Here is a 27602-nt window from a genome sequence, read left to right on the forward strand (position 1 = left end):
AATTCTAGTTTCGCCAGTTTTATAATTAGTAAAAGTTATAGAGAGTGAACGGCATAGTAAAACATTATTATGTCATGCATCTTCTTTAGAAGATAACTTTAGAAGTAATTAAGCTATTTGAGTACAATGGTCGGGAGTGCTTTAGCATCGCAATGTCTCTTAATCAAGGCAAGGGGCACTTTTCGTTGTTAATAAGCACATATATAGTCTTTTTTGCAGGCAATTGTACACGATGTTTAAAATATATAGTTAGACATTTTTCATTTTAACACTCCTTTTAAATATAAATATTAGTTATTGTAAAGTAAATGGAATAGTACACTTACTACTAATTAGTGATGCACGCAATCGAGGTTTCGGGGTTTTAACCCATTCCCTTGAGCAAGATATGAATAAATATACATTCACTATATTAAGATATGTAATACACACACCTTAAATTATATGAACTTGGAAGTTAGAACCCCCTCTTTACGAACTTGTGCGTACGCCACTGCCTTTAACAATAATATGGAAGTGTAGAAATTAAAATTAAACTAATTTATGACTTGATTTATTAGATATAAAACTAAAAATTTATATAAAAATATACATTTAAGAATCAACATTTCCAAATATACTTTTTACAATTGTAATATTACTTGAGCTTTTCACAAATGAGATTCAAATAACTCGAAATTTTAGGTTAAATCTGCGACTACTTACTACTGACATTAATAGCTATTGAGTTAGGTAACTTTTGTATCAAAATTAATTGGACATTTCAACAGAATATGATCATATTATTTTTGGGTACAACAAAGTATAGAAATCGATTTATGAATATAGTCAACTCGTTTATGTATGTAGTAACAAAACATTTTGAAAGCAGGTGATAACTATGGAAATATTACTAGAAAAGTTTATTTTGGAGTATCAAAATATATAAAAGATAAATTGGCATCTAAAAGCCATTTGAGGAATCAATCTGTATACAATTCATTAAAAGTAATTTCTAAAACATATATATACATATCACAATTATATGAAACAGGAGTATGAAATGTTGGACAACTCTGTGTCACACATTTGGTTTTTACATATAATTACTCCTTGAAAGGTCATTTCTAATATATTTTGTTGCAACATAATTATACTAATGATTAAAATACTAAATTTAAAGTGCGTGTTTCCAAATTGATTCATAATGTTACATATTATACTAGTTAACATAAAATTTGATTATTTTTTATTTTGGATAAATTATAAGTTAATGATAATCATGACAAACATCAGGAAAAGACCTTTCATGTATTCGTGTGACTGCACACATTTTAAACGTTTCAAGGAATGAGAATTTCCCAGTAAGACAAACCACAATTTTAAGTAACTCTTTTACAAATATATTACATGTTAAATCTTTAACCAAATGTAATTTGTGACTTGTAACAGATTTGTAGTCAAATTTATCAATGTTTGCCTTTCTCAATATATAAGAAACAAAGTCAGAAGAATAGTAGACAATTATATCAATGTTAATATGATTTCGATATGATTACATGCTTTTAACCTAATTTTCACATAAATATCACAGTATATTCTTATAAGTATAAAATCTTTTATCACAGTACTAAAATAGGAAAGTCGAATTAGAAATCTATTGATTTGGTGCTAAAGTAACCACTGGATGTGAAAGAGTTTAATTACTAAGTTAAAGACTAAGGCACTATTGTCTGAGGTCCAACAAATAAATCGTCAATTAGTTCATTCGTTTTTAACATTAACATCATCTAGAATTTTGTAATAAAATTTAAGCTTAAAAAAAACCAGAAAACTGTTCTAGGGATCACAAATTAAACCCTAACTATTCGTGTGACTGCTTCTATAACCTAGAACATAGTGTATTAAAATTTGATTATATAGTAAAGCTATTCAATAGTAAGTAATTGTGAGTCGATTATGTCCGTAAACTAATGTTATATAATGATCAACTTCATTTACTTCAGTTGGCGATTATATTTAAGGCACTTCATATTTCAAAATAGATTTAACTTACGTAATTTTACATAATGCTTCAAATGTCTATATTTCCTGTACAGAGTTAGAAAACCAAACAAATGAATGCTTTCTTTATGGACTACAGTGAAAATTTTAATGTTACTATTACTACTACTGAATCGACAATAAACATGTAAGGATTATTAAATTCTGCAGGAAATTCCATAAATAAAGATAAAATAAGACAAATAAATTATTAGTTAAAAATCTGATCAAACTGAGGATATACCGCAAAATCAAATAGACAAGAACATGCACTTAAATTTAGATATCACCCAAATAGTTAGCTTTCAATTTACAAAAAATATTACTAACAATGTACTGTCTTTTATTTTAGTCTATTGATTTATAGCTATCACTAGATGATTCTGACAGTTCTTGTTGGACATATCCACCAAATAATTCCGCTTCTCTTCTGTTGTTTTCAGGAGGTAATTGCGATTCTGTTTTGATATTTTCATTACATGCTTGTGGTCGTCTTACTGTGACATTTTCAGCATATAATCCTTGTTCTCTTCTGATATTTTCATTACACGCTTGGGGTTGTCTCATTGTGATGCTTTCAGCACATAATTCTTGTTCTCTTCTGATATTTTCATTACGTGATTGGGGTCGTCTTGCTGTCATATTTCCAACGTATAATTCTTGATTTCCTCTAATTTCTTCTTCTTCACTAACTGATTGCATGTATTTTATTATACTTTCCATAGATATCTGTCCTCTTCTTCTGACAGTATCACCAGCCAATTGAGATTGTCCTGCTACGAAATTTGCAACGAACTCTGGTCCTCTTCGTTTATCAATTGATGGCTGTCGTCTATTATATTCAAAAGCTGATTTTGGTCTTCGCTTGAAAATTTCATCAGATAATTCTGACTCTCTTTGCCTGTTCATTTCATCAACTGATTGTTGTCGTCTTAGTGTGATACGAACATCTGGTTCCCTTTCCCTTTGCTTGTTATATTCAAAAGCTGATTTTGGTCTCTGTGTATTTTCATCAGACAATTCTGGTTCATTTTGTCTGTTCATATCACCGCATGATTGTTGTCGTCTTCGTGTGATATGTAAGTTTGATATCGTTTCCTCTCGTCTGCTAGATTCAAAAGCTAATTCTGATCTTCGTATATATTCATCAGATAAATCTGGTCTACTTTGTCTGTTCATTTCATCATATGATTGCTGTCGTCTTCGTACGATACGTACTCCCTTGAACTGAGTTTTCCCCCGTCTTCTAAACTCAAGAGTTGATTTTGATCGTGTGATATTTTCATAAGATAATTCTGGCTCTCTTTCTCTGTACATTTCACCAACTGATTGTTGTCGTCTTCGTGTGATACGTACGTCTGATTTTGTATTTTTTCTTCTGCTAGATTCAAACCCAAATTTTGGTCTCCATACATCTTCATAAGATAATTCTGGCCCACTTTGTCTTCTCATTCCATCATATGATTGTTGTCGTCTACGTATGATACGTACTCCTTTGAACTGAGTTTCCCCCCGGCTTCTAAACTCAAGAGTTGATTTTGATCTTCGTGTGATATTTTCATCAGATAATTCTGGCTCTCTTTGTCTGTTTATTTTATCAACTGATTGTTGTCGTCTTCGTGTGACACGTACATCTAAGTCTGTTCCATTTTCTCTGTTATATTCAAAAGCTGAGTTTGATCTTCGTGTGATATTTCCATCAGATAAATCTGGCTCTCTTTCTCTGTTCATTTCATCAACTGATTGTTGTCGTCTTCGTGTGACACGTACATCTGAGTCCGTTCCCTTTTCTCTGTTATATTCAAAAGCTGACCTTGATCTTCGTGCGATATTTCCATCAGATAAATCTGGCTGTCTTTCTCTGTTCATTTCATCAACTGATTGTTGTCGTCTTCGTGTGACACGTACATCTGAGTCTGTTCCCTTTTCTCTGTTATATTCAAAAGCTGACCTTGATCTTCGTGTGATATTTCCATCAGATAAATCTGGCTCTCTTTGTCTGTTCATTTCATCAACTGATTGTTGTCGTCTTCGTGTGACACGTACATCTGAGTCTGTTCCCTTTTCTCTGTTATATTCAAAAGCTGACCTTGATCTTCGTGTGATATTTCCATCAGATAATTCTGGCTCTCTCTGTCTGTTCATTTCATCAACTGATTGTTGTAGTCTTTGTGTGATAGGTACAAATGATTCTGTTCCCTTTTCTCTGTTATATTCAAAAGCTGACCTTGATCTTCGTGTGATATTTCCATCAGATAATTCTGGCTCTCTCTGTCTGTTCATTTCATCAACTGATTGTTGTAGTCTTTGTGTGATAGGTACAAATGATTCTGTTCCCTTTTCTCTGTTATATTCAAAAGCTGACCTTGATCTTCGTGTGATATTTCCATCAGATAATTCTGGCTCTCTCTGTCTGTTCATTTCATCAACTGATTGTTGTAGTCTTTGTGTGATAGGTACAAATGATTCTGTTCCCTTTTCTCTGTTATATTCAAAAGCTGACCTTGATCTTCGTGTGATATTTCCATCAGATAAATCTGGCTCTCTTTGTCTGTTCATTTCATCAACTGATTGTTGTCGTCTTCGTGTGACACGTACATCTGAGTCTGTTCCCTTTTCTCTGCTATATTCAAAAGCTGACCTTGATCTTCGTGTGATATTTCCATCAGATAAATCTGGCTCTCTTTGTCTGTTCATTTCATCAACTGATTGTTGTAGTCTTTGTGTGATAGGTACAAATGATTCTGTTCCCTTTTCTCTGTTATATTCAAAAGCTGACCTTGATCTTCGTGTGATATTTCCATCAGATAAATCTGGCTCTCTTTGTCTGTTCATTTCATCAACTGATTGTTGTAGTCTTCGTGTGACACGTACATCTGAGCCTGTTCCCTTTTCTCTGTTATATTCAAAAGCTGACCTTGATCTTCGTGTGATATTTCCATCAGATAATTCTGGCTCTCTCTGTCTGTTCATTTCATCAACTGATTGTTGTAGTCTTTGTGTGATAGGTACAAATGATTCTTTTCCCTTTTCTCTGTTATATTCAAAAGCTGACCTTGATCTTCGTGTGATATTTCCATCAGATAAATCTGGCTGTCTTTCTCTGTTCATTTCATCAATTGATTGTTGTCGTCTTCGTGTGACACGTTCATCTGAGTCTGTTCCCTTTTCTCTTTTATATTCAAAAGCTGACCTTGATCTTCGTGTGATATTTCCATCAGATAATTCTGGCTCTCTTTGTCTGTTCATTTCATCAGCTGAGAGTAATATTCTTACTATATCATCATTAGATGATTGTAGTTCTCTTCCACAGCTTTCACCATATGATTTGGGCAGACCTGTTACGATATTTTCATCAGGCATTTGTGTTTCTTGTCTTCTATTGTTTACGTTAGGAGATTGTATCTGTCTTCTTATGATATTTTTATTATCTAATTTTGTCTCTCTCCCCTCACTATTTTCATCAGGCGATTGCGATCGTCTTGTTATGAAAGTTTTAGTATATGATTCTGGTTCACTTTTATCAAAATATTGTGGTCTTATAAAGTTTTCAGTATTTAATTTTGGTTCTTTTCCCTTGGCAATTTCCCCAGGCAATAGAATTCGTCTTTGTACGATATTTTCGGTATATAACACCCGTTCTTTACTTCTGGTATATTCAACAGATGCTTGAGGTTCTTCCACTGTGCTAGTTTTAGCAGATACTTGTAGGTTTTCTCTCATTTCATTTCCACGAGGAGACGAAATTTTTGTTCTTCTGGAAATTTTATCCCATGACTGGTATTGTGTTTCCAAGCCATCTCCACTGAATTCTGGGTTTCGACGAAGATTCATTTTGATCTTTTGTATACACCTTATGACTTCATCAGCATGAGAAACATCTAATGAGTTTCGTCCGCAAACAGGTTTATTTTCAGCATTCTTTTTCTTAAGAGGAGCCAAAATTCTGGCACGTCTCTCGGCTGCCGCTTGGTGGTACTGAAGCACCTCTCTGTGTCTTCTCATTCCTTCTAACCTCGCAATGTTTGTTCTATCATCCATTTTCTTCAAAAATCCATCCGTATTGGACATTTTTACCTCTGGATTGCCTGTACTTGGTTCTTTCATTACCAGATACCGCTGCCTCTTCTTACCCATCAGTCTTAGAGTGCCATTTTTAAAAAACGGAAATTCGTGAATGGTCTCTAACTTGTCACAGCGTGGACGAGTGAAATCTTGCTCAAGATACACTGCTGCTGTCTCTGGATAGTTATATTCTTGGGGAATATCAATGTACTTGGTAGTACATTCACCACAGCTCAGACCCGACGGGCAAGCACAGGCTTCTTCCTTCTTGTGATCTCTGAAAGAAAGGACACAAAAAGATTATGGGATTTAATACATTTTCAGGCACAAACATATATAAGGAATTGCAAGATTTTAACTTTACAAATGAGAACAAGTCAAAACACTCTGTCAATGAGTTACTAGAATAATATTGAGGTAAAAGTTGCAAATATCAAGAATCTGTACAGTAAGATCTCTCGTAACTGACAATCAATTAACTGGGAATACCAAACAACAGCACTTTTGAATATTTGTATCTAAATTCAAACTTTCTGGTCTATGAAATATTAAAATTATGCAGTTAGTTCGCATTCTTGCAACACCGACGAATTCCTTATCAATTCGCTTTGGGAATCCAAGTCCCGAATGCTTCACACAACAGCTTTCTCTAAGAGAATTATTGTTAAGAAATAGATCACTTGAGCCCTTTGGCGCACTACTCGGATGGTACTCGCGCCAACAAACTTCACTCGCAAATAGATCCGCGTATGTCGTCATACTGAGTTTGCATAATGACATTTTAAAATCTTTGTTGACGTGATGCTGCTATGACTACTCCAGCAAAACATAAGAGAAATGTTCTCACACTTAAATTAAAACTTGAATTGCTGGAGAAAATGGAGAGGGGAGTCAGAAGATCCAAATTGATGGAGGAATAAAATATTGGAAGTTGAACTTTGTACGATATAAAGAAAGAGGATGGTCAACTCTCGCAATTCATTACGCAGAGAAAATCTACGAAAACTATAGAAAGTAAGAAAACTGACATCAATCTCAGTGTGAAGAAGTGGGTAATGCATTGCACGTGTAAAGGTGTCACGACATATAAGCAAGTAAGTTCTGGAAATATATTCTGTATATCAAATTATCTGGTAAAATTTTGTATCTAGAAACAGCCAAGTCCTGTTGTTACTTGTTACAAGAGATCTTACTTTATATGAAAAGTCATTGTGATGCTTTAATCTGGCAGCTCTACATCTCATTTCAAGTTAACGTGATCCAACTAACGGGGGATCTGTCCAGTCAGAGTTCTTCCTTGTCGCAGAACCATGCAGTTCTTTGAGTTTTAACTTACACCATGATAGATTTTAAGCCGATTAATAAAGAACAGAAGATCCGCTTAGAGTTAATGAATGTTCCCTCAAATTCATACTAATATACAGTAGAGTTCATAAATATTTGATAGGAAAATATAACAATGGTGGTTTTGAGCTCTACATTCCAAATTTCGCATTCAATACAAATTAATCATTAAACAGACCAGAGAGAGCTTAGAAGTGGAACTTTGGTTGTCGTTGTATTAGTAGCTAAAATCCGTGTAATTCGGTTTAATCAAAAAGAATTGATTCAGAACTAGTGACAAGTCTTAGAGACGCAGGAAACCATTTGGAACATTCGGAACATCACGTACAGCTACAAGTCCTTCTTTTTCGACTATGGCTTTAGAAAAGTTTCCAACCACTTTGGGCATCTTCAACAAGTGAAGGAAACTTGCATTGTGCTTTATTCGAGTCTGTATTAAACTCTTGCGATGTATAAGTAACTTGAGCACTTACAGAGTTTTCCTTCCTTACAGATCGTATACATTTATTTTTTTCAAGGAATATATATATACACAGTGGCGGATGGCGCTTGAATTGACACACACAAAAAGGCGGTGCACCAATACGTTACGAAACTGCGACTTGCCAGTTCCGTGCTCTGTGGCCGTACGGTTAGCGTATTGGTTTGTGGAGTCAGAGGTTCTGAATTCGATCCCCGTTCAAGGCAATTGTTTTTTCTTTTATTTCCCCAAATAAATTCCATATGTTTTAACTTCAATTAGTACTTTTTTGAAGTTACATAGAATACAACTTTCGATAATTGTTTTGCAAACTAGCTTTATGAAATAGTTCTTAGTAATAGGGCTATTAGGGTTATTTACAACAAAAATAAACCATTTTTGTTGCCGTTTGTATTTTTTTTTTTTTTTTTTGCAAATTAATAAATATGGACAAATACATTATTTTTATCGAAGTTAAAATGTATGAATTCATTATATGGGTATAAAAAATTCACACAAAAAATGTTACGCTGCGCTGGAATCGAACTCATGACCTCTTCTTCCGCAGTCCCGTACGCTAACCATTTGGCCGCATAGTTCGATACTGTGAGGCCACATTTTCATAATGTTTTGCCGCCTCCAATTTTTTTGTGTGTCGATTCAATTGCCATTCGTGAAGACACTGTTTTCAATTTTGGGTCAAATTACTGTTACTTTTTCTGGAGAATCCAAATGTGTAATAAAACATGGGGGTTTTCATTTAAAATTTTAAAGTTACCCCCCGTACCCCCAAAGAGGATGGGGTAGGGGGTTGCGTTTGGCATCATTGGATAGCTTTTTCAAAACTGTTTAACACGTGTTATTTTTGTTTTTCTGATCTGTATATTTCGCGAGATATTGGATCGTTCCGGGACTTTTTCCGCACCCTGTATATATATATTAAATTTATCATGTAAGTTTTCTGGTTTGGTCAGAATTTTATTTTTTACTTTACACATATATCAGGATCAGTGTTTTCTTAGATTTATGACTTTTGTGTAGCAAACTGCTAAACATTTAAATTTGTATAGCAATTTATAAGTTTTTTAATAGCATTTTCAGTAACGATGGATAATAATTATTTTGCGAGGGTCGTTCAACTCAACACGGCACTTTTTCTTTCCAGATTTAAATGGACGCCTAGGCTGGAGGTTTTGTATGCAGTAGAAACTGGCACCTGTATCCTATTACTGGTAGACGGCGCTCATTTCCCGCGCTTCTGGATAGACCATCATTCAAGATGGCAGACAACAGTATGAACGTCTACGTGGAACAGCGTGCTGTGATGAAGTTTTTAGTGAACGGGGTCATAAAACCTGCTGAAATTCTCCAAGACTTCAGGCTCAGTATGCTGATGAGATATTCAGTCGCAGTAAGACATTTGAATGGTGTAAGCGCTTCAAAGATGGCCGTTTCTCTATTACTGACGATCCCGGTCGTGGTGGATCACAGCCCATGGTAGTCATTCCTGAGAACATTCAGCGCGTGGAGCAGCTCATCCTGGATAAGCGCTGAGATAAGTGTGTAACTGTAACTGGAGGTTATGTGGAAAAATAAATCCACTTTCCTCACTTTGAAATTTGTTCTTCTATTTGTTTTTAAAAAAGTCCCGGATTGACGTGAACGACCCTTGTATACGGAAACGAAGTAATAAAAATAATTTTTTTTTTCTGTGTCATAAGCGAGTATGATAATGGAGGCATAATTATCTCAATCCAGAATAGGAAAGCGTAGCAAAATGACTATATATTTCTAGGCCAATGTTATGAAACAACTAAGAAAAGGTAAAGTCGCTCTAGCTCCGCTATAGCTATAATCACACATACAGAGGGAGACATGAGGGAAACATACACACAGTTAGTAAAAAAGGTTAACAAAATAGGACTGAAAACTAACATACAGAAAACAAAGTATATGATAATAACACCGCACCCAACAGAAAGAAACGAAAAATCAATAATAGAAGGTAAAGAATTGAAAAAAGCAGACAACTTACATATTTAGGCCTAACAATCACAGATAAGAACTCCATAAAAAACACAGTTAAGGAAAGAATTCAACTAGCAACAAAAGATACCATGAGAACATGAACCTGCTAAAACGTAAAAGCATAAGCAGAGGAACAAAAATGAGAATATAAAAAACGTTAATAAGACCGGTAGTAACATATGGCTCGGAAACACGGCCACTGGAAAAAGAAATTGAAAAAAATCTTAGAACTTTTGAAAGAAGAATAGTAAGGAAAATCAAGGACCAATTAAAGAACAAGAGACCTGGAGAATTAGAACTAACGAAGAGATAAACGACTTAATAAAGAATCAGAATATAGTTAGGTTTATAAAATCGAATCGACTAAGGTGGCTTGAGCATGTAATAAGAATGGAAAGCGATCGAATACCATACAAAATAATGAAAGAAAGTCTTTACTCCAGCAAAAGAAAAGGAAGGCCAAAAACCAGATGGCTGGATGGAGTAGAAAGTAATCTGGAAAAATTGAAGCTCCGAGGATGGAGAGGAAAATTAGAGATCGGAAAGAGTGGAGGCAAATAGTGGAAGAGCCCAAAGCCCACCCAGGGCTGTAGCACCAAGTGGTAAGGTAAGGTAAGGTAGGCTCCAACTCCGCAACAGCTCAAGCTGTGTAAATGGGTGCATTATCATCCTGCAAAATGGCACCATTGCGGGAAACATGTGATCATATTTAATTACAAGATAAGTAGTTTACGGAAATGAATGAGTACATTGCCAATGACACAGACACGCATATATATTGAGACAAACAAAAAAAAAAAAAAACTGCCACTCTTTGTTTAAAAAATTGAACTTCCACACTATTTAGATGCGGAGATTACCAAATAAGATAGTGGCAGACATTTTATCGGTAGAAAGTAAACCTTGTTTTACTAATAGTTCATGATTTAACTTTTCATCGTTTTATAACCTTCCTCTATCAGCCAGTTCACTACATACACACAAGATAAACGCTCTAGTTATTTGTGAAAAAAGGAAAGAAAAAAACACATATTTTAAATATTCTACAGTAAAGTTGTGTTATGTTGCAGATAAAATAGATATACTAGTTTCAATTTAATACTTATCACGTATAGTAATAAAATACTAAAAAATACAGTATAATAAAATAATAAAACACATATTGAATAAAAAGCCTTATAATACCATTAAAATGTTCTTTATTTTTAGATTTTAATTACCTGTGCTCCAGCATTTGATTGACCAGGGTTTCGTGGTTAAGGTTTGACTCCCTTATTAAATCTCAGAAAGAAGTAACTTGCCGTTATTGAGGTTTCTTTTTAATAATTGATTCAGTTCTGTGTATGGAATGGATTTATGATAGGGGTAAAACGTCAATCGCCAACAGATTTCAGCACATTTCCCTGAGTTTTCCCATGTATTTTTTACGGGATTATAGTATTTCCAACAGCTAATTTCAGAAAGTAGATGTTAAAATTTTACTAAAGAACGAACTGAATTAATAATTAATATATAATCTATGCACTTAATTTATTTTTAGTTTCATTCATTAAGAAGAAAATTTAATTATTAGAAGCATGTTACTAAGGAATCGAGCAAAGTTATTTCAATAATAAATTAGAAACATGCTACATCTGCTTGCTATTGACACTGCCTTGCACTCATCTCAAGACTCATATAGCACCGGTCTTTAGATTACCTGGTGTCAACCTTTGCAGACCGTGAAATTCAGAGATAAAGAAGTTTCGGATCAGAAATAAAAAAAAAGCTGCTTTAGATATTCAAACTTTTCTCTCGGAATTGTTAAATAGTCCTACAAGCAAATCAGTGCATGGTGGAAGAATGGAGGTTCTGTTTAATCGACACAGGATCTAATTAGCAGGATTGGTAAACCAGTCAAAACTGGCAGATAGAAACCAGTGATTAAGGTAACACTGTTACAGTCACATAATCGTCAATACGACACCGAAGCTTGGGCCACGGTGGCTCAGTGGTAGAGCGCTCACCTCTGGTGCGTGGGGTCTTTGGTTTAATCTCATCTCGCGTCAAGTGAACTTTGGTGGAGAAACACAGTTTGCGTGGTTTTCTCGGGGTTTTCCCACTTTCTTCATTACAGCATTTCGTTCATTCTTACCATCACCGTCTTCCCTAGCCTTGGTGCATATGTGAGACATTAAACTAGAAAATTCAGTCATTATTACGAAACTGAAATTAGTAATTAGCATAATGATGACAAGTATAAACTACAATAATTCTTGTAGACAAAAATTAAGGATTCGTAAGTTTTATGCTGGTTATGCTGGTTACGCTAAAGGAGATGGATTTTAATCATTAGGATACTTTTAAACATACTATATTTGATTTTCCTTTATACGTACAGACGACACTAGAAATTTACTCCTCCCCTCTTCTACGTGTACTTCACCTAATACTTAGGAATTGATTGACTAACTTTACTACAGTTCTCAGTTATACCTAAAGAATAGCACTCTTTGTTTCAAATTTAAATTGGTCAATTCATTTTGAAATTGTTAACAAAACAAGACATAGAACGCAAAACGTTCTTCATATGCCTTTACTATCAGTATCAGTGGAATAATGTATTTTTCGAAGCAACACTAAATTTTTTTGTGGGGACTAAACGACTATTCTTTCCCCGATAAAAGCTATTCCCTGTAAGTGCACTTACAGAACTAATACTTGTACTCAATAATTAATTTTTATTTTCCAGATTGTATGAGAATATTATTCTTGGCAATAATCTTGATATATCTCTACGAGGGATGTTAATTAAAGATTTTCCCTGATCTGCTTACCGAGATAAACGAAATTGATACAGACATAATCCTTCTGTATATAGGAACCTCCAATAGCCACACACTTTTCCCATTACCTTATATATTTGTGGAGATCTTGTTTGTAAAAGTTCGTACAATCTTAAATCAGATGGTGCAAGGTCAGGAGTGTACGTGGCATGGGGAACGATTTCACACCTGCAAGATTGTACTTCTGTCTGGTCAACATCGAGTTGTAAACTGGAGCGTTCTTAATGGATACAGACATCTTTGGTCAGCATTCCACGTCTCTTAGTTTTGATGGAATCTTGTAATTTCTGCAGCAGTAAAGCATAGTATGTCCCTTAATTGTGGTATCCTTCGCCAGGAAATCCATCATTACTACTCCATGCTGGTTTCAAAAAATTGTCACCATAACCTTGCCGCTGAGGGTTGGATACGAACTTCTTTGGAGTTGATGAGTAAGTATGCTTCTATTGCTTTGACTGGGCGGTAGTCTCTGGGTCACAGTGATAAATATTAACCTGTCCTCGTTTCCGTGGACAAGGGTCAAAAGTTTCTGCGAGGAAGTGATTCGTTTCAGATCTTTAAAAGGTGTCCTTAGCCGGGAACCAATCGGAAGACACTTATGCATTGGCAAGTATTTATAGATTTTTCCCACAGATCCCACCGTTATCTTGAGATCTTCGTTATACGGCGATCCTCCAAGATGGCGGCTTCCATTGACCAATGGTATCTTTTTCAATGGCAGACTAGGGTTGCACTGTATTGTGAGTCGTTTCTACGTAAGTTCGAGCACAGTTGAACTGATGATGCCAGTGATTCCAACTCCATATAATAGAGTTTCCTCTCCATAAATCTCTTTCATCTCATCAAATGTTTCCTTTGATGTGCGGCTTCACCGTTCAGGAATCAATTTTACTTTTCTTTACATTTTCTTTCACTTAAGTGTCTATAGCGTGAAGTTAAATGAAGAAATTTTTATCATGACTTAAGAAGATATGTATGAGTACACATGTAAAATTTCAACATTCTACATCAACTATAGCTAGGTGAGGGAAAATTTTTAATAAACATCTTACGTACACAAAACCAGTATAGAGCCCATGAAAGAATCAATTGCAAATCGTATTACCATACTTATAGTGATTTGTGTTTTTAATAATGGACAAAATTTATGAAAGAAAATTTTGGAGTAATGCAGAAATTAGTAATATCGTAAATGCTATTGATGTATATACAGCGCAGTAATAAAGTTATATTATATAAGAGTAACATTCAATTTTTGTTAATGAGAGTGTTGAAAATAGTATCCCATTCCTTGTCTAAAGTCTTCCTTTCAGTATTAAGTTTTGGTTTTTTTTTGTTCCAAAAACGTTTCTTTCAATCGTTTATCTTGCACAGTATAAATCCTTGCTATCCTAAACACTATTTTTGTTTTTCTTGTAAATATGTGGATAACCCCCAAAATACTTTTTTTTTCGTCATCTCACGAATTTGTTAGATGTTCTCTCAGTCTGGTACCGACACTCATTTCTTTTAGTGATGAGTTTGAATACTTACACAAAAACGTTGTTCGCTTGTGTTTCAGATTCGGTTGTTGACCGCAGTGGGTGGAGAAAATGTGGAACAGTGTGCTAGAAATGCTCTGAGGAAATTGATGACGGACGAAGCAGCTCTGAGAGTTAACATAACTGACAGTAACGCCAAGTTTTCCTTTGGAAAATCTTTGTTGGCTGAAATTCTTCGAGGTAAGCAAAAAAAAAAAAAAAAAGTCTTAAACCATTGTCACATTTTAGTATTAATTACGTCTAGTGTCTGTTAGCAGGTCCTACTGTTGATGGAAGGTAACAAAGAGATTTTTAACTAGCTTCTGCTCTGTCGTACAACAGAGGCGGGGGGGGGGGGTGAAACTCCCTGTAGAGGGGTAAAAATATAGAAAAACGAGCATTTTTATTAAAAACTACTTTAATGGATTGTTCTCTGTTATAAGAGCCTTATAAATGTGCAAATATAAATTGAAGATTCCGGGATATTGGTTGGGAAGGGGGGGGGGGGGGTTCGGACAAGATGAAGGCAGAAAATGAAAGGGAGTTGCTCGAACAATGGATTTTGATGAATCTTAACAACACTTTCAAAGGTTTATCGCGAGGTCTACTTTTCGAAGAACCTTAATACTAGTAATAGTAACTCGTGTAACGGAATGAGCTTAGAAGCCTGCTTCAATGCCAGCTGTTAGCAACTATAAGGTCAACACTGCGTGTCACTGTCTGATGGCAAGCGAGCGTACCCATGATAGTGTTTACAGTCGGGGGAAAATGGGAATTCTCCGAATATACAAGAAAGTTCGGGAGAATGGTTTATTACTGGTTTAGGCTATGAAAAATTACTTTTTGATGTTGAATGAAGAGTTCGTGGTTGGCAATATATAAATTATTTCCAGAAAAGGTGCATTGCATTTCCTAACACAATACCTGTAGATTGGTACCAATTCTCTTTCTTGTACGTTGTGTTTCGGATACCCTTTATTAGAATACATGGATGAAAGTTTGTAATTGTTTGTGTGTTTTCACATAGGACATAAAATAACTACTATAAAGGTTCTTCGAACAGTAGACCTCATGATAAACCTCTTATGACATAAAAAAATCCATTTAAATCGTTTTTAATATTTTTTTCTTTTTTTTTTTTTTACCCCCTTCTCCTTGTCCGATTTTCTTCTCCAACGAACTTGTACCTAACATAGTTTTGTGAGCATTGATGAAAATATCCTGCAGTATTTTCGAGATTTTACTTTAGCTTTAGTTCCCTTTCAGGGACATTTTCGAGGAGAAAAATAGTAATTGGTTTCTCGAGTTCAAGAAGTACAGCATGGGTAAAAGCATTAAAAGAGCTTTGAAATATGCTTCATCTACCTATTGTACCTATATTAAATCTCTCCTTGATAGTCATCGGTAAGTTCTTTGGACCACTTTTAGCCAATTGCATTTCTGGTATTATTTTGTCTGAAAAGCTCACTGGAAAGAGAACGAAAATAAAAATGAATACTAGAAAGTGATTATCTTTTACTGTTAGTTAGTCAATACTAATATTTTACAGTGCGCCATTTTTGCTCCACTTTTGTACTTCTAAATCAAATTCTCTGCATTTTCCAGATGTTGTCGCCGCAAACTTCCCAGGGTATAATGTCACAACACACCGAATTATACACATTAGCCAAAGGTGGTTAAAAGGTGCGGTGGACAGGAACGGAGGAAGGGAAAGAAGACGTCAGGTATACTTAAGCAGTATATTTTCTAACTCTTTAGGCTGTAAAACATGCATAGCTCAGAGCAGTAAAATTAGTTACTGGCCTAGTATTTTTAAAACTAGTAACATTTGTCTTATTTTATTCACCGTTTGGCTCTAAGCTTAGAGTTCTTGTTCACGCTGCATTACATTTAAGCTCTCTGTTCAAATGTTTGTATATAGGAAAAGAGTACTTACGAATATACACACGAAGATATTGGAGCAAGCTTTCGGTATAAGAAACCAGAATCATGCAGACGAAAACCCTTAGGACGTAGAGCCTCAGTTGAGAAGTTCCTTGTACTCTCACCGGGAATGGAACACATGTCGCTCGATTAGCTGTCGGTCACTTTACCGACTAGATTACTTGTTAGCCCAAGGTCAGAAAACAGAGATTATAAATTGCTTTATTATTATTTTTTTAAAATAAAGAAGCTTTTTTGGGGAAGAATTTAAATGTTGGTAACTTAATTTTTTCCTTTGCAAATTTACTGGCTTATAATGTCAATCTTTTTTTTTTTTTCAAAAACTGCTCTATTCAAAGAAAAAAAACAGCTTTTGGCACAAGACCGCAAAGGATAGGTAGATTTCTTTCTAGCATGTATTTTATTGATGCGCGACCTATTGCACGGACTTCTCTTGATAGATTGAAATATACAAATACTGAGAAAATATCTTCTTCCCTCGCGTCACAGTTTCCCGAGTGGAGAAACCTCGGTGGTCGTGTGGTTAGACGCGTTCGGTTGCTGTCCCCTGGCTGTGGGGCTCGTGGGTTCGATTCTCGCCTTGGGCTTGGGTGTTGCCTAGTGTCGTGGTTGTTCTTGTGGAATGTATTAAGCGGAAATCAGTAATCGGTAATCACAAATCAGTATATGTGGTATGAGTGTGTAAGAAAGGTCGGCGTGAATATTAAAAAAAAAAAAGTGGTCTAAGGCATAGGTTGAGTAATGCAAGGGTCACTAGTTCGATCCTCGTTCACGGGAAGATCGCTTTTTCTTTTTTTTATTTTGCTTCTTTGAACGGCCGCCACTTTGAAATTTTCTAACGGTTCGTTCTGATTTTCACACACATCTAGTATATTGTTAACCTCGACATTTTGTTCAAATATGGTGCAGATCGGTTCATAATTGTAAAAATTATGAATTTTTCGAAAGTTCAAATGGCCGCCGTTTTCAAATGTTTCATCCGATCATTGTGGCTAACGAACTCATTAATACGACCAATTTTTGTGCCAAGTTTGGTTTCAATCCGTGAAAAATTACGGCAGCTAGAGCATTTACAATAAACGTTATATATATGATCGGCAAAATATATAGAAATTTTCCGGAAGTGCCGACATGAGAGTCTCTGCAATAGGCAATTTATAAGAAACTACCTAAAAATCAGGGGAAGGGGAGGGGGTACAAAGAAAACTTTCCCTAGTACAAACTAAGAAATTCTTCAAATATCTTTTTTTATGTGTCTCAGACTTTCTAGAACATGCTTAAGGAAGCTCATGTGCACAATTTCTCCTAGTGTGTAGTAAGAAAAGCTTTCTTTTCATCTTCCTGAAAAGTTTCGTTTTTGGGCAATGGTTATTACTATTATTATTATTATTTTAATGCTACGTCCTGGAGGAAGGAGTTACGTAAAGGATTAAAATATTATGATGATGATATGATGCTGATACCGAAAGGTAGCTACATTTCCTTTGCGAGCATATTCATAACAGCTATTTCCCCTATTTGATTTACCAATTTGCCTTTAGACACCTTTCGTTTTTCTGTATGTACATATATGCAATTTTAGAAACAGTTTAAAATTTTCCTGTGGTAATAATTGTCCAGCAGTTAGTAAGCGCAGACAACAAAGAAGTATGTATTAAATGAGTCAACGAGACAGATACACGGGTTTGTATCTTTTTTTTCACAGAATACCTTCTAATTTTTCAATACCGTAGGGATAGTCTGAATCCTGGTTAGCCCTCGGTAGTTCAATGTATTGTTGGTATTCGTGACCAATCATGCAGGATGTAGAAGAAAGATAGATTAACTCTGTATCTGTCATCACTATTTATATGTACTGGGATATTTTCCTAAGAATAACATAATTTTAATATAATTTTAATTCGGTGTATAATAGTAAATCACAGCCATTTTCGATCCACTACTGGATGATGCCTCTCCCCAGAGGGAGGAATTGGTTTACTGCTCCCACGCTAACCAGACGGGTTGGGAGAGGAGAGCCGAAGCTTTCACTGTGATCGTCACTATCTTCATTCATAACAGCTCCCCAATTGCGTTACGATGCTGGGTGGGCACCGTTCCAGACCCACGCCTTGGAAACCATCGCAGCGCCTGGTATCGAACCCGGGAACCCTAAGTCCGTAGTCAGCGACGCTAACCACTAGACCACTTTCTGAGAGAAAAAGAGATTCTCACCATTCGGTTTATTTGATAATATATTTTTAGTAGTTTTACTGCTTAAGCACCAGGTTGTAATTGAAAACTAAAAATGTACTGTTTCCTGAGAAAATGGCTTCTAATCTTGCTAAATGTCTAAGTTTCTCAGAGCTTTACTTAGTTTCATCAAATCAGTGTTGAAACACTATCTTTACATTTTTTTCTTAATACTACATTCTTAATCATTGCAGAGGAAAAATAGCCTTTTCTGAAGTTCCCATGCACGATAGAACTGTACAAACCTCAGTCGTGTTCTTAAAGGTTGTAAAGCAATTTCAGAAATATCCAACAAACATTTAATAATACTATTTTAGCCCTAACTACTTTCCAACACTTAAAACTGTAACAATACATTTCTGATACAAAAATGACAATTTGATTGCGAAAATAAGACAAGTAAATTCAGCATTGTTAATAAAATTAACTTTTGCAGCAACTCCAGTAAAATCTTATGATTTAGCACCAGTGACACCATGATTTGAAAGGGCCCATGGTGTAACAAATGAGGGCACTTATCCAATTTGCCAACCCTTTTTAACATTATTTTTCATTTCTTCGTGATTGAGATTTTACAAGTGTTAGTTTTTATCCCGATGTGGACTCCCATCTTTCCGTATACGTATACGTCCATGTAACGGCATTCTATCCTATTTGTTCTAGAGTCTGCAGCACTTGCTGCCAGTGCTGCTGGCTTAAGTGTGGGTTTCAGACTTGTTTGGATCAACTTTTATTCCCTTAGATGATTTAAAGAAAAAGTTCTAATACACAGAAATTACAAATAACTGGTCTTGCACGAAATTTGTTGCTAAACTATCCTTAATGAAATCTAGAGTTAATGTGTAATAGAAGCATTTATATTTCTTTTACAAAAAAAAAAAAAACTCCTATTGAGTACAGATGCCTAAAAGTCACCACCGTGTTTTATCTTCAACTGCATACAAAAGAATAAAGAGAGAGGTCAACCGACAGTTTGAAGATATAGTGGCAAATGTTGAACTCTCTAGGAATAATGAATAAGACAGTACCATTGTTTGTGACAAAGATGATTTTCATTCCGTACAAGAAAACAGCACATGTACATCAGCACGTGAAGTCAGTGTTAGTGACATCGTGAAGTCGTCTTATTTTGGCATATTTAAAGTAAGAGAGCTTTCAAAACTTTCAGTGTTTCAGGTTGAGAATAATGTAAAGAAATGTGTTCTTTTGCCTACAGACTGCAACAGCTTTGTATGCATTCCAATGTGTCATGAAATGTAAATGTAAAGGTATTATTGACAATTGGACTTTAAGGTGTTGTCATCATTGCGTAACGCACACAAAAATAGCTTAATTGTACTGAAATACTATAGTGGATGGATGTACTTTGCTCACAATATGTACAGATTTACGTGTCTAGAATGCGCATTTTTTTTTCTAAGATAGCGAGATGCGTGCTATATACAGAGTGATTCGAACAGCGTTGTCCTAACGCGTTTTTTTTTCTACATTCCATATGTTTAACATGCAGATTTCGACATGTTTTACTACAGATGACATGTACCATTGGTTTAGATCTGCTTTTGTCTCGACGTTTGCTTAAAATTATGTTTAATTCCGGTTAATACTAAATCTTAACATTATTCAATTTCGTGTGGGGTTATTTCTCTTTCTCGCGTTCATACACTACTCTGAACATCGTTTTTAACATTTGGACTATAGTTTTGAATTTTGGCATTACACAGGAAATTACAAAAAGCATTATACGTTCTTAAAACAAATGGAAAGCACTGGTATTTTAAACAATGCTGCGCGATATATATTCAAGATACAATTTGTTTTTCCGACTTTACCGTAGCACAGCCAGATAGGCATATGCATGCATATGCACGTTCTGCACCCGTAAATCTTGTATTATTTTTTCAGTCGTAAAGGGCCCTGCCCTTTTCTTATGGAAAATGGATCTCGATCAATTTATTATTTCTAACTGTGCCACTGTTCCCACCCACCTGGAAAGCGGGAAAAGTCAGGGAATTCACCTTATTCGTGAAAAGTCCTGGAAAAGTCAGGGAATTCCATGAAAATCTGACAAAACCTGAAAAAGTCAGGGAATTTCAATATGAGTTTATAACTTTCAAATCTAATTTTTAACGTTTTATAATGCTAAGCAGGAATTCCTTCTGGTTCATCGCAAGACGAGCCAGTAGTTTAACATTTTTTTAAATGATGTTACGGCGTTTAAACGACGAATATAAATGTACATGCATAGTATACCTCTGGTCCGAAGAAATAAAGTTGCTTTTTTACATTATCTGTAACCCTGGAAATTTATAAATTGTGTCCTGGAAAACCTGCAAAAGTCAGGGAATTCGTGCTTGCCAAATCAGTGGAAACCCTGTATGCACAAACGAAAGGTCTTGATGTGTAGGTAAAAAGTCTCTATGGGCACAAATCTCTAACAATTATATTTCTCGAGTTATGTGGGTTTAAAGTCACGCGATGTCATGAAAACCGCGTGATACATTATTCGTCAAAAAACTACTTCGGAGGTTACAGAGCCAGTTAGTCAATGACATCAAAGCTAGCAGAAACTCATAATGGCATTGGCTAACTGGCTTTCGATCCCCTCGAAACTGCATTTTCGCGAATAATGCATCACGCGGATTGTCGAAGTAGCTTGTAGTTCACGATGCGATCACAGACGTTGCGCAGTCCCTCGTCTGTGGCCGTATTGTGAACTACAAGCACTTAGACAATGGTCAGTCCACTCATGGGCACATTACAGTTTTATTTCACGCGGTTTTCATGACATCACGTAACTGTAAACCCATATAACTCGAGAAATATAATATTTAGAAATTCGTGCCCATGGAGTCTTTTTATCTACACTTCAAGGCCTTTCGTTTGCGCATAGCTAGAAATAATTTGACCGAGAGCCATTTTCCATAAGAAAAGGACGGGATCCTTAGAATTATATTTTTCTTGTGATATAGCTTGAAAATATTGACCATTTGCACTTTTCTTTAGATTTCCTCTTGTTTTTGTGTTTATAAATAAGCGTTTGTTTGAACAAAGTGAGATTTTAGTTTTAATTACTTTCTTTGGTTCTTTCCAGATTTTATGCCTTCGTATATTTAATTTAAAGTTCATTATTAACTTCTGTAACACTCGTAGTGATGCACAATCAATGCATTATTTTCTAATAAGGCTAGTTCAATTTGCCACACAAATGGAGGTGAGAACTCGTGGTTCGTAAGTGCAGGATCTCTCATAATTTATATTTACAGTTTGTGCACTTTAGTCTCTACAGTCAAACATTCCAGCAAGTAATAGCTTACCAACATGTATATCTTAAATCTAAAATCGAATGATGTGTGTCACGATTGAAAAGGGTTTATTTTTTAACTCTGCTTGGCAACACGTCTTAATTCTTATCTCCTTGATGTATTTTTTACACTTATTTGTTGCTTCAACCAAGATCAGTTCAAGAAGTTTAATTGTTGAAACTTTGCATTCAAAAATAAGAGAGCAGAAGTAAAAGAAAAAAAAATAAATAAAAGCAAAATATAACCTTGTGGAATTCACCATGTTTGACAATTTTAGCATTCTCGGTTGACATTTTTATCGACAGCGACGAATTATATTTTAGAGTAAAAAATACATTCGGGAGATAGAAAGATGCCGGAGCGACGGAGGAACTCCTATATAGGTTCATTTTTGTCTTTATTGGATCTTTTTAATTGGTGTCCATCAATTCCCCAATATCCTGAATAGCATAAATAATAATTGAATTATATTTTGCTTCAAATTATGTGAAATTCTTTGTTTATCGTTAATAATTGTCAAAACTCCTTCGTCAGTTTGTTGTTCACGTCCTCGTCCCACTTGCCATTTGTCCGCCTCCTTAATTTTCCACCAATTAGCAGATCCTTTTTCTGCCAACATGGAACACCGTATTTAGCCCAAAAATTGCCTGATGTGATTGAATTATTGTAACCATATTAATTACTTAGAATAAAAATAAGTAATTGCTTGTTCTTGAAGTAATGGGTATTCAAATGCACTTTCTCCCATTTTTATTCATAGAGATTTTGACTCAAAATCTGCAGAAACGGAATGAAGCAATTGATATTCCTGCAGATTTTGAGCCAAGGCTGTGAAACCTCTATAAATAAAAATGAGAGAAAGTGCATTTGAATACCCATTACTTCAAGAACAAGCAATTAGTTCTTTTTATTCTAAGCTATGGTTACAATAATTCAATCACATCAGGCAATTTTTGGGCTACTAAATACGGTGTTCCATGTTGGCAGAAAAAGGATCTGCTAATTGGTGGAACACAGACGTTTCGTCGCGGCGGGACCGCCGATTTCTGTCACTGATGGGCCACCCAACAGTAAAATTGGAAAAACGGAAACCGGGCCGCCCGCGAGCGTCGCCACTGACCCACCAATTTCTAGCGACGCGTCGCTGGTGGGCCATCCAACTGTAACATAACAAAAATATATAAGCGGGCCGCTGGCGATTATCGCGGCGGGACCACCGATTTCTGTAGCTGGTGGGCCACCCACCAGTAAAATTGGAAAAACGGCCACTGGGTAGTACGCGAGCGTCGCTTCCGGGCCACCACTTCTTAGCGACGTGTCGCAGGCAGCCCGTCAGTGGCCCACCTGCGTTTACGGCATGGGGATACTAAAGGGCATAATCGTGAGACGTTAAACAAATATTTCACTTTTTCATTTAATGGAAAACTCAGGATAAAATATGGTAAAAATAACAACAAAAAAAAAAAATAACATTACTACCTTATAAACCTACTCAAATGAAGCCATGAACATTGTATACAACTTACACGCACTTAACTGTAAAATTCTGAGCTAATCTAGTGAAACGCGAGACTATGCTTTCGGCTCTCTACATCTCTGTAGTAGAAGTGTTGCAGAGGTGTGCTTCACGCAAGGCATGTGCTTTTATACCATATTACTTGTTTCTCCACCATCTTCGTTAATGCGTATACGCGCCGTCGCTGGCGCGCCTGCTCCCTACGGACGCAACCCCTCGCTATCACACGTGTCACCAAGCTGCGCTCCTGTCCAAACTCGGTGTGATAGCATTCGTACTTTTTACTGCCCGCTTAGCACAAGTTGGTGTTTTAAAGCAGGTTGTGTTTATACTGAGCCCTCCTAATCATATTCTGCACCCAGTAATGCAATAGATATCTTACGAAATCTTTTCTAAGATACTAAGAGTGAATTTCATACTCAGAGTTCATGAACGTAAGTGTGCTCACCCAAAATAGGATAATACCTTAAACAAAATTTAACATAACGTCACCTAACATATCAGCCAAAAATAGCAATGACTTTGGCAGGCGATTTGTAATTTCTGATCAGTTATTTCCTCTTATTAGCTGACGTGGCTTAACGGAATAAATGCCTAGTAAATACTTCTTCCTATACTACTTTGCCACACAAGGGGATATTTATATTAATGAAATATGAACTTTTCTTAGCAGAAAATGCACTTTTACTGTTATAAAAAGTGTTTTTCAACGGAAGAATTGCATTAATCGGGGTAGATTGGCTTTAGGAGAGCCGTGTATAACTACGGCATAAAAACTGCAGTGCATAAAACACGAATTAACTTTAAAATACAAAGCAAATTATGATAGATGACCGCTAAAAATGATGAATGCTATCTAACCAAGTCAGGGCAGGAGCGCAGCTGGGATGACTTGGCAGTAGCCCGGCTGTGCGTTCGTAGGGAGGAGGTGCGTCAGCCAACGGCAATTACACACAAAAAGGAGAATAATGGAAAACCACTTTATATGACATAGAAACAGATGCCTTGAGTGTGGCGCAGCTTTGCGATACTTCCATGATCATTTTGTACATTGGCTACACATAATACTTGGTGCCGATTAAGAATAATCCAACAATTTTTTTTTTTTAAAAAAAGCGTCTTACTTTCACTTTTCTTGCCTAAATAACTCCCTGAGACTTTCGACTGATATTTTCCTAGCGCATACCCACATAATTTCGTACAGGTTAATAATATGCGCGTAAGCTGATAAACCATGGAAATGGACACCTGCTATATTATTATGCGCAATTATTTCATCGCGAAATTCACTCAGTGTCTTAGAAGTGGTTTCTTAGGATAAGAGTTGCATCCATGGCGCAGATTTACTTTAAGTGCACTTCCCATTATGATATAAATACGCTTCTGGACGTAGGCCATAACGACTGTCTAAAAACAACCACCTTGTGCTAGGTAGCCATTAAATGCGAGAATTGCATCTAACCGAATCAGGGCAGGAGCGTAACAGGGGATCCCACGATAAGTGCGGGAATGCGTTCTCGGGAAGGAGGTGCGCCAGCGACAAAGGGTATGCGCATAACTAGCATAGTGCAAAAAAAAAAAAAAAAAATTAATATCTCATAAAATCACATAGAGAAATTCAAATACTTCCACACTTGTAGCTCTATATTGTAAACATAAAACATACTTTTCCTGCATCGTGCAGCAATACCACGCCGGTGAAAATTAGTATGTTACACAATTATACTTGATATGCATTCATTTTTTTTAACCCTAGTATAGCCCTCGTAATGCTTTCACACTTGTAAACATGGAGTTAAATTCTAAAGTTGGTTGTCCCGTTCTAGGTAAATTTTGAAAATGTACCGGGAAGAAATGGATAATTTGCTCTTTTGTGCGTTTGATAATAGGTTTATGTAAGGAGAGTGAAACTTGTGTTTATTTTTCTTATAAGCAGCTATAAACATGAAACTATTTGGCAAGCGGAGGGAACTACTTCTCACAAGGTTACAGCATAGTTGGATTATTTTTAACATGGCTGCAGGTGTAGGGAGACTCTCCAGTTAGTATTCTTACGCAGAGACAAGAAATTACAGTCTATTAATTTTAACAAATAGCTCCAAAGTTTCCTAACCCTAAGCTAACCCGATCCTACCCTACCCTACTTATCCTTATCTTAGTCTACTCTAACTTACCCAACTTCATTATACCCTACTAAAGCGCTCATAATAATTCAAGATTTTTAAATTTTCGTAGCTGTTATTATGTTTATTGTCGAAAAGCAGGCGGGCACCAACTTCGGAATAAATGAATAAACATGAATTTTATTCCTATATTATGAAAAATTCCTCCGACAGTGGAATTAAATATTTTACGCAATCCTACTTCATGTACATACCGATATTTTAACCATAAAACTATCACTTTTTATGACGGACTAATCTTAATCAGTCCCCTTATTATACAGGTAAGAAGTAATACCTCGATATATTTTGATTACTTCTACGATGCCATTGTGAAATAGTGTAACAATTCTTCCATGGATTTTACATATTTATGTCCCAATAAAATGGGACAGCATCCAACATTTTGCCCAATTTCACCACATTTCGTTTAGATGCAACTTCCCTTTTATTGCTTTCTACTCTACATTTCTGTATTTCCCTCCATTACTGCAGCGTATACGTCCTAGGTTAGTTAGTAACACATTGGTTTGAAACACTGCCAGATTATGCTCCACTGCCTGTTTACCTAATATCGCATAAGTATACGAACTCATAAATAGTGCACAATTTGACTTCGTTTTTTGCTAATTAGTCACCCTACACTGATAAACTTTATTGTCTTTTGTATTACTCTTATTCTGTTTCGTCTTATTCCGTTCATTTATCCGCAAATTTTGAATTTTGAGGCCGCCATCTGCGGCATTTAACCCCTTGATTCATATCAACTATGAACACTTATTTTCAATACATATTAAAATTACTGAAAATTATTCATTTGAGATTGATATTTGGTAATTCCTAGTTTTACGTCACACGTTTATGCGTTGTACGGTAAAGAAGACGGATGATTAATTATTGTGAATGGATTGGTGGAATAAGAATGTGGGGGAAGCGTAAGAACATCGTGAAAATCGTCAATATGTTGTCTTCTGTTTACCACAAACTCACTAGTGTGAGATTCAACCGGTACTGCACTAGAAGTGAGTGCTGTAACATTTAGTCACACTGCCTACAAACTAATGTTTTGAACACAAGCATGACAAAAGAGGAAAATAAATTTAAAACATCGCACAAAGTAAATCTCAGGTTAACTTTACAATGCCCTCCCCAGTTCATATCTTTAAGTATACGCAGGGACGAAAAATTACACTATTAATTTTAACAAAATGGGTTCAAATTTCCCTAACCCTAAGCTAATCCGACCGACCCTACTCTAATATACCGTACCTTTTCAAGGGGTCCTACTTATCGATGCGCAGCTGGAGTGTGTATTGTAAAGTTTCCCCTAAATTTCTAAACGTAAACAATAAAATAACAAGTAGAACAGAAAAAATTGTACACTAGCTTCGTACTCACATAACGCTATGAAAAATAATATAGCCTAAGAGCTTAAATCGACATTTATATTGTTGCCACAACGACTAAAAATACCTTTGCCTCTTGTCAAATATTCAAATAAACTTTCTATCATGGCTTTCAGGTAGATTTAATTAGAATGCTAAACTTCGATTAAGCATACCTCATAAATTTTGCAAATCAGTAATATTTTCAAAATGGCTACCTACGATTTGAGTACATATATAATATTTTAAATTTTGTTCATATATTTATATTCTCCTAAGCATATATTTTTCATCTGCATAAAACAAAACTCAAAAAATATTTTGGAATTATTTAATGTTATCACGACGTTCCAATATTGTCCATAATTATAAAACAAATGGGTTGCCATCGTCAAATCACAGTCATCTTCCCTAATGAATTTTACCGATATTTCAAAATGACCTATCTAAGTGTATTTTGTAATAATCTCTTTTAAAAATTCATAAAAATGATCACAACAACATTATTTAATAATTGTTTGCAAATAAATTTACCTTCCGCTCATTTTACTCAATAAATCTGCAAATTAAAGTCTGCTTTTATTCCATACGTCATGCGCCTAGCATTCCAACACTCAAACCCAAAATCAAAATAAACAAGCGTTGCCATGGCAACCAATATGTCAAAGTTCAAAGATTCATGGGTTCGAGATTTTGTTAGCTGTATATGTTTTAGTAATAAATAATGAAACTAGGCTTTGAGAAAAGCTATGAAGGGAGGAAATTGATCTAATTTCATTATTTATATTGAATTT

General features: G+C 35.5%; 1 protein-coding gene across 1 annotated transcript; it reads right to left on the reverse strand.

Moving 5' to 3' along the window:
• Positions 1–399: 399 nt before the first annotated feature.
• Positions 400–27421, reverse strand: LOC145674394 (uncharacterized). Its single transcript, XM_081744388.1, has 2 exons — positions 27343–27421; positions 400–6364 (listed from the first exon to the last, which is right to left on the reverse strand). The coding sequence occupies exons 1-2, from the start codon at positions 27351–27353 to the stop codon at positions 2371–2373; spliced, it is 4005 nt and encodes a 1334-aa protein (XP_081600514.1). The 5' UTR covers positions 27354–27421; the 3' UTR covers positions 400–2370.
• Positions 27422–27602: the final 181 nt, after the last annotated feature.

Source organism: Thermobia domestica, chromosome 17 (assembly GCF_964235325.1).
Source record: "Thermobia domestica chromosome 17, izTheDome1.hap1.1, whole genome shotgun sequence".
Classification (NCBI taxonomy): Eukaryota; Metazoa; Arthropoda; class Insecta; order Zygentoma; family Lepismatidae; genus Thermobia; species Thermobia domestica.